The sequence below is a fragment of the Falco biarmicus genome, chromosome 1 (assembly GCF_023638135.1).
Source record: "Falco biarmicus isolate bFalBia1 chromosome 1, bFalBia1.pri, whole genome shotgun sequence".
In the NCBI taxonomy this organism is placed as follows: Eukaryota; Metazoa; Chordata; class Aves; order Falconiformes; family Falconidae; genus Falco; species Falco biarmicus.
Window position 1 is genome coordinate 67788840 of NC_079288.1, and position 12562 is coordinate 67801401.

Consider the following 12562-nt stretch of genomic DNA (forward strand, 5'->3'; position numbering starts at 1 on the left):
ACCAAAAAAAAGTATCTGCGTAAGGCCTGCTACAAGACCTCTGAGGGAGGAACCCAAAGCTCCAGAGGGAGCTGCAGTATTGCTGTGGTCCGACCCCTCCTGCAGTTATTTAAGGAAACAAATTGAAACAGTGGTGGGGAAAAAGGGGAAATTGAGGTCTTTCCTTCCTACAGATCTCCACATGGCTGTGGTGGTTAAAGTTCTAAGAAGTAAAAGAACAGTTTGGCCCCTTTTCCCCCAACAGAACCTGGGTGACTGTTCTAGTACGTAGAGTGGGGTTTAGGTTTTGAGTGCATAGGTACACTTTAGATCCTGGCAGGAACACTGACTTCGTGTATCCTGATGAAGCTTTCATGCATAAGAGGCTCTTCTACCCTGTCAAGATCTAAAATGCTTCTACAAAAGCACAACAGCAGATGTGTAAGTGGCTTTAGGTCCCTCACACTCAAGATCTGAAATAGAATAAGGTCTTGGGAACTGGGACTGCAACCCAGTTTTAGAGGTACTTAAGCTTTGCAGGAAATGCAGGGTTTGTGGGGTTTTGGTTTGTTGGTTGTTTTTTTTTTTAATCAACCTGCTATGAAACATTAAAAGTTCTCGTACATACCTTGAAACAAGTCTTGATTGTTCAAACAATTCTTACCTTATTTTTGTCTAAGCCCAGAAGTTGAGCACTCTCACATGTAAGCTTCTAAAAGTTTAGAACAGGAAAGCGTGCTCTAAAAATGTGTATGAGATGCCTACTGCAATGTGATCCAAATACAGTGGAACAGGCACGTCTGATTTTATTTTGAATCATGGTTCAAGATTTCTGACGGTTATTTCATAATTAAGTTGCATTGCTGAAATCACTGGGGCTGTGTGTGACAAGAGGTTCAAATGCCTACTCTGGTGCGAGAAGTCATGATTTTTTTCTTTGGGAACGAAATACTTCAATTGCTTCCAAAAAGAAAGGCTTCAAAACCAGGGAGTGCCTTAATGCCATCCCCAAGAAATCTAGTTCACAGCCTCTCCTAGGCCTTCAATTCACTTCTCACAATTCTCCACAGGCACAGGATATTAAAACCTTACCTTCAGGGTCCTGAAGAAGTGCCTTAACCTTTGAACTGCAGACGGAGGACAAATCAGTGCGAGCCAGGGCTGGTTTTCCCCTCATTTTTACAGAATGGGTGTTTGGGGTTGGCTTTTTTTGAAAAGGAAATGATGTTATAAAGGGTGAACACCAGGTGCCACTCACCTGTACCTGAGGCAGTGCAGGATGTAAAACAAGTCCTGCCCTCGGTACCTTCCTCTGCCAAGTCTAAATAGCTCCTTGCTGATACCTTGCAAGAATATGTACTGTTAAGCCAGTAACTGCCGATTAGGGAATGATCTAAACCAGGGTCCTAGGTTTCACATCAGGTCCTTAACAATTAAGACTTTCATTACAGGTATCCCAACTCAATTTTAAAAATGGAAATAAATTTCAGTAACCCCTCTGTGTAATAGTTTTTGTGAAGGTAAAAGCACTTTTTATTTAAGAAGTTGTTGGGATAGATTTTAAAATTGAACAAAAAAAAAAGCAAGTGCTACAAGAGCAATTTCTGGCTGAAGAAATTCTCAAGTTATTGCATCAGTGTAATAGTCGGAATGCTGAACCAAGGGGGAAGTATTTTCATTTCATAGCAAAAGCTTTGTAAAACTTCCAGCTAAACAGCTGATACGCAGCACTGCAGCCTTTAGGACAACTATATGGAGTCCCTGCAGGTATGACAGACTTGGTAGGTTTTACCTGCTGATCACAGCCGTGCACTGTTAATGCTAGCTGCTGCATTGTAGTACTTCTTTGCAAGGCAACAGCTCAAGCAAGGGTTTGCATCTGAGAGTTCAGCACAAGCTGCACAAAAACCACCCCCAGACAACCCACCCCAGCCAGAAGCTGAAGAATGACCATCTCTATGGCAACTAAAGCACTTAGCGTGCTCATGCCCAGCATAAACCGGCACAACTTTACAAGTTAGTTTAGTATAATCAGGGTGCAAGTAGTCTGAGAAATGTAACTAAAGACAGTACAGAATATTCCAGGTGTAATGCTCAAACCATTGTCTGTTACTACTTTTCACTGCAAGGGGAAGGACTGTGCAGTGACAGCAATACCACACAGTGATGCAGGTGGGGGTGGGGGGAAACCCACAAAACAAATCCCTGGCTGCAGTTGTCCATCTCACCATGGTGCTGGGGTAGCCAGGGAGCTAATGAACTTGTCAGATTGATTACAGATCAGAGCCAAGACCAAGTGTAGTGTTGGGTAGGGATGGGAAGAAGAGGAAGTGCCACTTTTACCTCTTGTGTAACTTCAGCCCCAGGTTATGTATACTTATACAGCTGAGCTAGCAGGCTGCTGCCACCAGGAGAAAGAAGTGCCACAGTCTCCTTTAGTTGTTGGCTTTGGTTCTTGTCCAATTACAAGATATGACCCAACTCACACAAACAAACAAAGAGCATGCACTCATCTCTTTTTGCCCATTAATTTTTCTATTAGTTGAATACTACTGTCTTGTTAGGACAGCTAGCTGACATCATAAGCATGCAGGTGAGTACAACCTTTGTAAGTAGTGCTTGCTAAAAACCACTGTCTTGAGGATCTTCATTTTTATATCAGTGCTTCCGAAGAGATGGTACACCACCCAAGAATTTCAACCTCTTTGTCATCACTAGCCCTCACTGTTATTGACATTTCATTTAGAAATTCATTAGAAAAGCAAGTGCCCTCAAGACCAAGAAAAGAGTTCTAGTTATTGTGCTTTAGTGTGAGCTGATGAATTTTAAAACTCCTGCCACTTAACTCCAGAAGAAAGCACTGCTAAGAGCTCTTCCATACAACTATGGATAAGATGTGGTCCCTTCCTGTTAAGCAGAAAGCCAGCAGTGGCATTTAGTGCAAGGAACTGGATTATGGGTAAGCCTGACCTACCACACAATCATAAAGCAGTACATTAGGACCAAAGCAACACAGCTTCCAGGAACAGTGAGACACGGTAGTAGAACATCATCTTCCAGAAGACTGTCACCTAATACCATTCTGTGCAGGTTTTCGTGCATAAGCTTTTTTTTTTGTTTGTTTTGTGTGTGGGGGGGGGGTGGTGTTTGGGTTTTTTTTTTTGTTTGGGGGTTTTTTTGTTTGTGGTTTTTTTTTTTTTTTTTTAAACACAATTATCATCTAACTTAAGGCCCTGAATTTACATTCTACAGCTGATTGCTAGTTTTTGAGCGTATTCAGTAAATCTCCATGAAGCTTTGAATTCAATAGTTTATTTATAATTGTAAAAGCATAAGTGTTACATACCTCAAGTAATTGCATATTTGTTAGAATCATACCTACTCAGAAGATTGGTGTGTGCAAAGACAAGACAGTCATGCTTAACTTCCCCCCAGTACTTTTTTGCTTTATATTTATTCCCCCCTTTCAGTTCAGCAAAATTTCCATAGAAACAGAGTGAGGAAATACAGATATGTCATAGCTAGAGTTATTGAAGTGTATGAAGACAGTTTGACAACATCATGTAGGCCCTTTAGAACTATTGAAGGTAGAGATCTGCCTAGTATATAAAAGGGCAAAGACTGGACTAGGCAAGAGTTACAGCAAACAGGCAACAAGCCTAGTTACAGCTCACAAACCATTTGTATTTATAGCTTGGTATGAGCAAGAAAATTGGTTTCAACTTTATCACATCATTTCAGAAAGTATCAATGGGGTACATATACACACACATATTTTTTAAAAAATACATGTATGCATATAAATTATTTAAATAAGGCAGGTATTTATTCCAGGCTCTTAAAACATTTTTCCAGCCCCTTTTCCTATTTATACAGGATATGTTGCCATTTTATTGCTAAAGAAAGCATACCATCATTGCAAGCAGAACAGCATCAGCAGTGGCTCTAGTTAGCGGTCCAGTTGAGTTAATAAGGTTCAAGACATACATTATTACTATGGAAGAATATTACTGTTACAGAAATAGAGAAGACTAGTTGGATTCTATTTAGATCGCACCAAATCATTTTCTTGACAGTCTGTAGTTAACAGTATACACTAAAGAGCAGAACAGCACCATTTTGGAGCAACAGAAAGATACCTAAAATACTACTTCCCCATCTTTTCCTTAGCTGTCACATTAAAAAAATACACAAGGGAAGGATGAGGACAAAACAGACTTCATCTGCTGCTCTAATAATGCTTTCTTCTGTAAGAAAGGATGCAGGACTTTCAGCTCATCCAAATGTAAATCCTAATATGAATGAATATGCACGCCATTATCTTTGCATAACTGATAAAAGTTACTTGTTAGTATGACTTACAAGGTGCACTCTCGAAGTTTTTTGTCAGCCTGCTTCAAGGAGATCCAGGTGTTTAACATGTTTGATCGCAGTTTGGCCCACACCAGATGGTTGTTTAACCCAAATATCTGGGCAGCAAACTGGGCAGCTCCGTCAGGTGACAGCGTAGTAGGACAGCCAAGACCTGCAGAGAGAAGAGTGCCACTTACCAAACCATATTTTACAGTTAAAAAACCCACACACAGCTGCTTCTGAAGAACAATTTAAGACAATGTTTGTTTCAGCCTCCAGGAACCACATGATCCGGTTTTAGAGCTAGTGAAGTGTCCTGTGTTCCACTACTTCTAACAGAACTGCTTCACGGCATTTTAAACCAGAAGCCAGCATGCCAAATGACTCTCCTTGTACAAAGCTAACAGACTTCTGGGCCTCCTAGTTGCCAAGCATCCATTCAAGTCACTAAGTCAAGAATCATACAGGTAGCAATGCACTGAAGTAACAGAATTAAGCCCTTACCTACACCAATTGTGGAGAAAGATAATTAATCATATGGAAAACACTGCTCTAGAACAAAATTCCGTTATTTAAATTACCATTAATACCAACTCCAATTTCAAACTGGAATGTTAGGCAAGGATGAGCCATGGTTTACATCTTTCTGAAGATTATTCCTATGCAATCTTTGCTCTGCCTACTGGGCTTTTTGCTATCAAAAAGTCAAAGACTATGTGCAAGATATTTCAAAGATTTTGTTCAGTACTATATCCAGCTCCTCTTCCAGTGTTTTGTCGTGTATGTGTTTGTATATGTATGCAACTAGAACAAGAACAAAAATAGAACTAGGTCAGAACAAGAGCAGAAGTTTAAGATCATCCTACCGCTGGGTAGTCTGAGTGAAGACCACACATCCTGAGTACCCCAGTCAGCTGAGAGCGGAGGACAGTTGACAACTGGGTAAGCAGTGTTACCAGACATTACTGGCCCCAAACCGTTGCTTCTGCCAGCTACTGCAACAAACACTGTTGGGATTCCATCTCCTGGAGGGGAGGAAGGCATTCAGAAATAAGACATCTACCTTCTTCTGTACCACTTGCTTTTGTGGGAACGTTGTATCAGAGGCCACAATTCTGTTTGCAGTTATTTTGTCAATTCCGTTACATGGACACAAAATTCTAGTGCTAATTTCCCCTTTTACATAAATATCTTATAAATCTCGCAGCCTTAAATCCCAGCTACGCTTTCCCATAGCTGAAGTCAGCATGTCTGCCTCTGAGGGGAAGTCTCAGTACTAGAAGAATAGGTGCTGCTTAGCTGTGTAGCAGCCATTAAACCTCTGCCACCTTTAAGTGTTCCTCCTCTCCTTAAATCATACACAGTTCACCTCAAAGTGCTTCTCTGTTACCACATCTGTAGTTTCACAGAGCAGAAAGTACACTCCCACAAAAATAAATAGTTCTGTCACCCCTCCTTGTTTCAGAATGGCCAGCATCACCAGCAAGATGCTACCATAGGTGCATTAACATAATCAGGCTCGGGCAAAATAGTTCTGGTACTGGGTTAGGCTTTGGGTAAAGGAAGTTGTGGCTGCGCAGTAGGACAGCGCATTACTCCAACTGCTTAGTGAAGTCTATAGCTTCTCACTGTGTAATTAGCAAGAGTAGAACAGCATTGTAACACCTTGGTGTTCTGTTTGACAGAACATGGAAAAACACCTACACAAATCCTTAAGTTGCCAAGGAATTCTCGAACACGATACTGTTTCAATCCAAATCAGTAGTTCTATGGCATTTACCTTCATACTCTGCTTTGATCCTCAGGGTTTCATCTGGCCCTTTGTGAGCAGACGTCACTCTTAACTCACAAGGAATTCCAAAGGCTGCACATGCCTTTTTTATTTTTTCACAGTGACTCAGGTCAGAAGGAGATCCCATCAACACTACCACTCTACCTTGGCTCTTTGTTTTCAGAAGCAACTGGGGAAAAAAATGAAGGAGGCCGGGGGGGGGCGGGAGGAAAAAGCAGTCAACAGGCCTGAAGATGTGCAGTTATCAAAGTCTATATACATTTTTTTAAAAACAGATACCTCCACTCTTTCTGCAACCCATTCAAAGTTTCTCTTGACCATCTGCAGTGCTTCAGGAGTCACTTCTTTCAGGTCCCGGTAGGACTGAAAAGACAAAAAAAGTTAAGTGTTTTGGGTACACAAAGCACTCATTTTGCTACCATAATTCATAAGGATACCCCAACTGGAATATTTATGCAGTTTCTAGAAACTCCACAGGAAGGAGAGCAAGAGATTGGTATAGACACGGGAGAGTAGATATGGAAGCAAGAGCTATTTACATCTACTGAGATGGTTCTTCATTAAACAACCTTCTACATTACTATTCATAGCTGTCTGCAACATGCAAGGCTTTCAGCCACAAGGGTACCAAGGGTTTGGAAGCTTCTCAAAGGGTGAATTTAAGGAAAGATACACAACATTTTAAAAATTGGATTTGCAACGACATGATTGTCTGCACTAGCCAACCTACGTTCTGCATGATATTACCACATACCTTATTTTAGGGAGATGAGCAAAAGCACTGTCAGAGCAATTAACTTGAGTATGCTACTACATAATTCAGGTAAAGTAAGCAATAGAGCAGTTCTGCTTCCTAATTTAAGAGTAATACACCCCCCATCCCCTTTGAAATCTTGCCCTGTGGCTTACAGCCACGTTCTCTCACAGGCTCTCTGTTACTAGTCTCAACAACTGTCACAGAAGCTCCATGGCAGCAACATTCACAAACCTTTGTTCTTTCATAACTACTATCTGGTAAGTCAGAGATATTTGACAAGTGTAACTGCTACAAATTTAAATATAGGACAAGTTTTATTTCAAACTTATGTTTGTTTGCAGCCCCTCATATGTGGACAGTCTGTTAGTAACACTTAAGACAACTGAATAGTGAATTCAAGCTTAACCAAAATAATGTTGAGAAGCATCCTCCCGGCAAGATCCCTCTTATGTGTCACCAGTTCTCTACTACTAGACGATACCATGCTGAATAAACGGAGAAACTTGGAGGCAGACCTGGGAACCAAATCTTCTATTATTCCTACCAATTTGTTATCCAACTATTTTGTTACCTGCACAACAAGTCAAAAATTCTTATTACCCCTGGAAGCTCCAGTCAATAGTGCTGTTGGGCATTCCTACTGAAGATATACAGGCAGAGGATTTTCTACCATAAACCAGATCAACTATTTAATGAAAATAGGCTTGGGCATTATGTACCTTATAAGCTACTCTAACAAGATAAAACTATCCAGAAAAAGCCACTCCGAAAGCAGATGTTTAACTATAGGGTTCATGTTTTTTCATTCTCCTTCCCAAGTGACTTGGAAGGTAAAGATTAAAACACTACCTGTTTGTCCTTCTGCTGGCTTCTGTCTCCTGACGGCCACAGTCTCCATGAGTCATTATCAATAACATCAGCAAGAACAATTTCTTTTGTCAGAATATTAACACCAAATTCAATCTAAAAAAGACAGCAAGAATCCCAATTTAGGAACTATATAGTGATATACTTTGTTAGATCTAGGATCAACAAGAAATCAGACTTATACCTTCAGGTCTACCAGAGTGCAGTTTTGAGGCTGCCATGATTTTTCCAAGATTTCAAAAATGGCTTGAGTAGAACGAGCCATTATATCTACTTCAGTCTGGCCAATAGTAAGTCCAGCAAAACAGAATTTTGCTTCAATCAGCTGTTCCTCAGACCACTGTGGATCATTATTAGCATCATCCTGTTAAGAAAACCGGAACATATACATCATGTAATTTAAGCTGGCTACAAGATGAAAATAACCATTAGAAAATACTAGGATTTGTTTGGGTTTTAAAAAAACAAACAAACCCAGGCTTTACACTAGTATTTTATGATTAGCAGTGAAAAAAAGTGACAGCAACATTGAAAACACTTGCTGTAACACCTGAACATCTTTAAAAGCACTTCAAGTTTGGACAGTGCCCCACAAGTGACAGGGTACACTACAAACAGCACTTTAGGTCATAGTTCACAAGATACTTCTTTCAGCACACATTCCTAAAGAAGTTCAGAATGCTAAGTGCCTAGCTAGCTACTTACCCTTACCATGCAGTAACTGTTTAATTTCTCCAAATGTATGAACACATCAATTTCAACTGATGCCTTAGCTTACACCTAAAAAATCCTTACATTCTAAATAAAAGAAGTTTCTGGTTTATGTACCGTTTGGCTTCTTATTCTTTGATGGCCCTGTAAGCCAGTATTACATTATATGCACTTTAGACAAAAATAGCTGTTGGACAAGAATGCGCAAAAACGTCAGTATGGCAAAGCTACCAGCAATATGAGCATTACTGGCTTAATTTGTCAACATTTTAAAAGGAGATACAGAGTTCTCTCTCTGTTTAAGTTTGATTAACATCACAGGAAAGGAAACTTACCTTGTAGAACATCTCAATTTTGGGTGGGTAAAACTTATATCCTTCTTTGACACCAGGGTTTCTTTTGAGGAAGGAACCAGTAGCAATTCTTCTGCACACCCATTCAATTGGGATCATTTCACAGTGAGCTGCTATGAATGCTGTGTCACTCTGTTTCCTGACAAAAGCTGTTTTAATTCCTAAATACAAAGATAGATGCTTAGTCTCATTACTAAACACACCCCACAGTTGAGACAAGAGTCACAACCATCTTTAAGTACAACTGAATCTTGTTCTCTGGATTTAAGGGACACCCTGAATCTCTTCAGGGTATTTTAAGCCCACTCTGACCTTGCAAAAGGCAATCAATGTTGTTAGCTTCCACAAGTCACTAGTTTTGCCTGTTTTATCATACAACACTCGCTTGTAGCTCAGAACCTTATGCTCTGGTCAGAAATCCTATTCTTGCAAATAATTTTGTTCACAGAGCTTCCAAAAAAATTATCTATCCCTCCGTATGGTTTATTTGTAAACAAAAGTTAGCAGCAACCAAGTACCCAACCAGGCTCTCTAGTGGAAGATCCATTTTACAAGGAACAGTAACTGGAGACTTTCAAAGGAGCTAGGGAGCACAGCAATCTTGACTACTTTGTTCAATAAAGGAGGATGGATAAGGAAGAGAATGACTTAGTCCTCACTTTCATTACAAACTAACATTTATTTAGGACACGAGATCTTCATGATTTGTTAGCTAAAAGACCTTCAGGCTCAGAAGCACACACACACAAACCTGCTGCAGCAAGTCAACCTTCTCACATAATTCTAAGATGACCCCATACTAACCGGGGCCAGCAAACACACGTAGATAGGCACTGTAGCTGTATTCTATTCCACTTCCAGAGCCATGAAGAATTAAAGTCTTAAAATACAGTATTAGCATTGACTCCTTAGATTTTATTGCACTGCCCTCAAGGCCAGAATGATTTAAATAATCAACTGCACATTAAGTCACTTCCAAATCCAGGCATTAAGGCCCCTACATGGTTTACTACTACATTTTTCACCAGTGCAGATGCATGCTTTTAAAGGGCCGACAGTAGCTTTTATAAACGGAGAGAAACTTTAACAGAACTTTGTAAATCATCACCTTTGAAAGGCTAGGTTAAGAAGAGTTGCGCAAAGCAAACAAACTACCTATACAATAAGGCATTCACATTATCTGCAATTTATGCCAGTCAAATAAGCAAACTGTAGAAGAACCCTGAAAGTTCTTTTGTTGCTTTAAAATGCAGCTACACTTTACTCCGCACATTTTTCCCGCAGCACCTGAAGTTACTGAGGACCTTTGAGAGGTCTGCAGCATGGCTTCTTCACATTCATAGTTTATATCTGTATACTATTTTTATTGTTATCTTATCTGTTGCCATTTAAGAATTGGCCAAAACATCTCATTAAAGATTCCTAAATGAAAACTGGTAATCAACCACAAATATCATCAGAAAGACAGACCTTGGAGGCTACTTTGTACCGCATGCACAATACGCTTCTCAAGAAAGCCAGTGACTGAGGATTACACCAAATGACTTATCTTTGTCTCAGCCCATATTTTAAGTACTACTTGCACAAAGATACGGGAGATAAAACTCTATAGAAACCATCTTTCTCTTCCCCACATATGAAACATAGTAGGCCTTTACCGTTTGACCATCTGTTACTACTCTAAAACTTGTATTTGTTACAAGCTGTAACTCAGCTGATACTTGAAGCAGTCTTTGCGAGACTTCTACAAGAATGCTTTGAAGTGTGCTGAGCGCACAACTATAAGTGGCCTTAACCAAGTTTACTGGTACCTACTTGTGTTATAGTACCATTTGCAGATTCAAGTTAGAAACCCACCAGCGCAAATTCCTGAGAAGTATGCATGTTGCAAAGAGACAGTTTAAAATACTTTTTCAAGGCAAAGATACGGGCTCCATTTTTGGAAGCTTGGTGCAAAACTTACTCGAGTAATTCAAGTTAGTTAGGTACTCCATGAAAACTCACTTGTAACGTCAGAAATATTTTGAGGTTTTTAGAAGCAAGCGTTGTTCCCGATACATTAAATTGGGCTGATAAACACTTAAGAGGACTGTATCGCAAATGCATATAAGTACAAATCATACAGAAACTTTAAATTGATATAGCACACAACTGAAAGGGAAAATAAAAATATAAAAAGGTACTCTGATTTAATCTTTTAACCTTAATACACAAATTTCAAACAGCTTAGATATAGGTCTGGTAGTGCCATTAGCTAGCAGTGATTTCTATGCAGGAGATGCATCTAGTCCGGTATTCCAGGCAAGAGGGCACGGAGGGAGGGGAGAACTGACAAGTACAGAGGAGGATTAGGAGGGGTGCGTCCAAACAAGAAAAAGAAGTGTTATCTGCGATTAGAAGATTACTTCAGTAGATAGTCTCATCTTCCAAATGAAGAAATCACCTACCCAGATCTGTAGTACCAGAGGGAAGAGTGTAACTAAAATCTAATAGAAAAAGCATTCCAAAAACCCATTACAGCCTCAAGGCACGATAAACCAATATATAGAAATAATACTGTGTTGCAACAATATCCATGATATCCAGGCACGTATTCCACCTTTGAAATACTTACCGGCTTCTTGAAGCAGCTGGAACACACAGCTAGTTGTCGTGTTGGAAATGGCAGCCTTCCCCTCCATTCGGTCCTTCCTGGCCGCGTTTCCCGCTGTTATTTGGTCTTTCGACTGCATGAGAACACATCCCGGGATATCTGGCAGCTCGTACACTTCTTTCGTTTTCCCTTCATTAACTTTTTTACCAAGTTTCAGGTCTAGAAATAATTTAAAAAATTAGGCGGAAAAAAAGTTTTCCCTTGCGCGTGCAAGTGCACCGAGCCCGCATACTTTAGCGGCTGCGTGCAAAGCGGGACCCGGCAGCATCCCGCGCTGCAGTGACCCCGAAGGGCACGCTAAGCCCCCCTGCGGGGCAGCTGGGCCAGGTTCCCCCCCGAGCAGCGAGGGCGACAGCAATCGCCCCAAAACCCTGCCCCGCGCCCCCGTTCAGCGGGAGCAGCCCCGCTGGACGCGGCCGTGCCCGCGGCGCCCGCCTGCACGCTGCTGGGCCGGGGCTGCGGCGTGCGCGCTGGAGCAGCGCTTCTACCCGTCCGCGGGGGGTTGCTTTTTTTTTTTTTTTTTTTTTTTGTAAGCACCGGGACAAGCCCGAAGCTCAGGCAGCCGAACGGCGCGGGCGGGCACGGCAGCCGCCCGCAGCAGGACCCCCGCCCGCCCGCAGCGGCAGGACCCCGACGTCCCCCCTCCCGCCCCCCCCCCCCCCCGTAGCGGGCGAGGCGCGAAGTTCGCCCCGAAGCGTTCACCTGCCGCTCGCCGCCGCTGCTGCGGGACGGGAGCAGCCGCGCCCTCCCTCCCGCCGGCCGGGGCGCGGACACCCACACTGACCACCCCACCCCCCCCCAAACAAATAAAACTTTGCGGGGAAAGGGCTCTCTCCGCCAAGCGCCGCACCCCGAGCACGGCGGAGCGGGCAGCGGCCCGGCACCCCCCGACCGTTACCGGCGCCCCGCAGGGAGCGGGCCGTTACCTGATGCTGCGGGGGCCATGGCCACGGCGGCGGCGGCGGGAGCGGGCACCTAGGGCACAGAGGAGAGACTCAGCACCGCCGCCGGGCCCCGCCGCCGGGGTAAGAAGGGGCTGGCGGAAGGGGCGGGCAGGCGGGGCAGCGGGCAGCGGCGCCGCCCGCCAATCGCCGCCC

General features: G+C 42.5%; 1 protein-coding gene across 1 annotated transcript; it reads right to left on the reverse strand.

The window, feature by feature from the left end:
- Positions 1-3275: 3275 nt before the first annotated feature.
- Positions 3276-12524, reverse strand: LOC130146184 (multifunctional protein ADE2). Its single transcript, XM_056332079.1, has 9 exons — positions 12392-12524; positions 11427-11624; positions 8795-8973; positions 7933-8112; positions 7731-7844; positions 6404-6487; positions 6113-6293; positions 5199-5357; positions 3276-4504 (listed from the first exon to the last, which is right to left on the reverse strand). The coding sequence occupies exons 1-9, from the start codon at positions 12408-12410 to the stop codon at positions 4338-4340; spliced, it is 1281 nt and encodes a 426-aa protein (XP_056188054.1). The 5' UTR covers positions 12411-12524; the 3' UTR covers positions 3276-4337.
- Between the last annotated feature and the right edge of the window lie 38 nt (positions 12525-12562).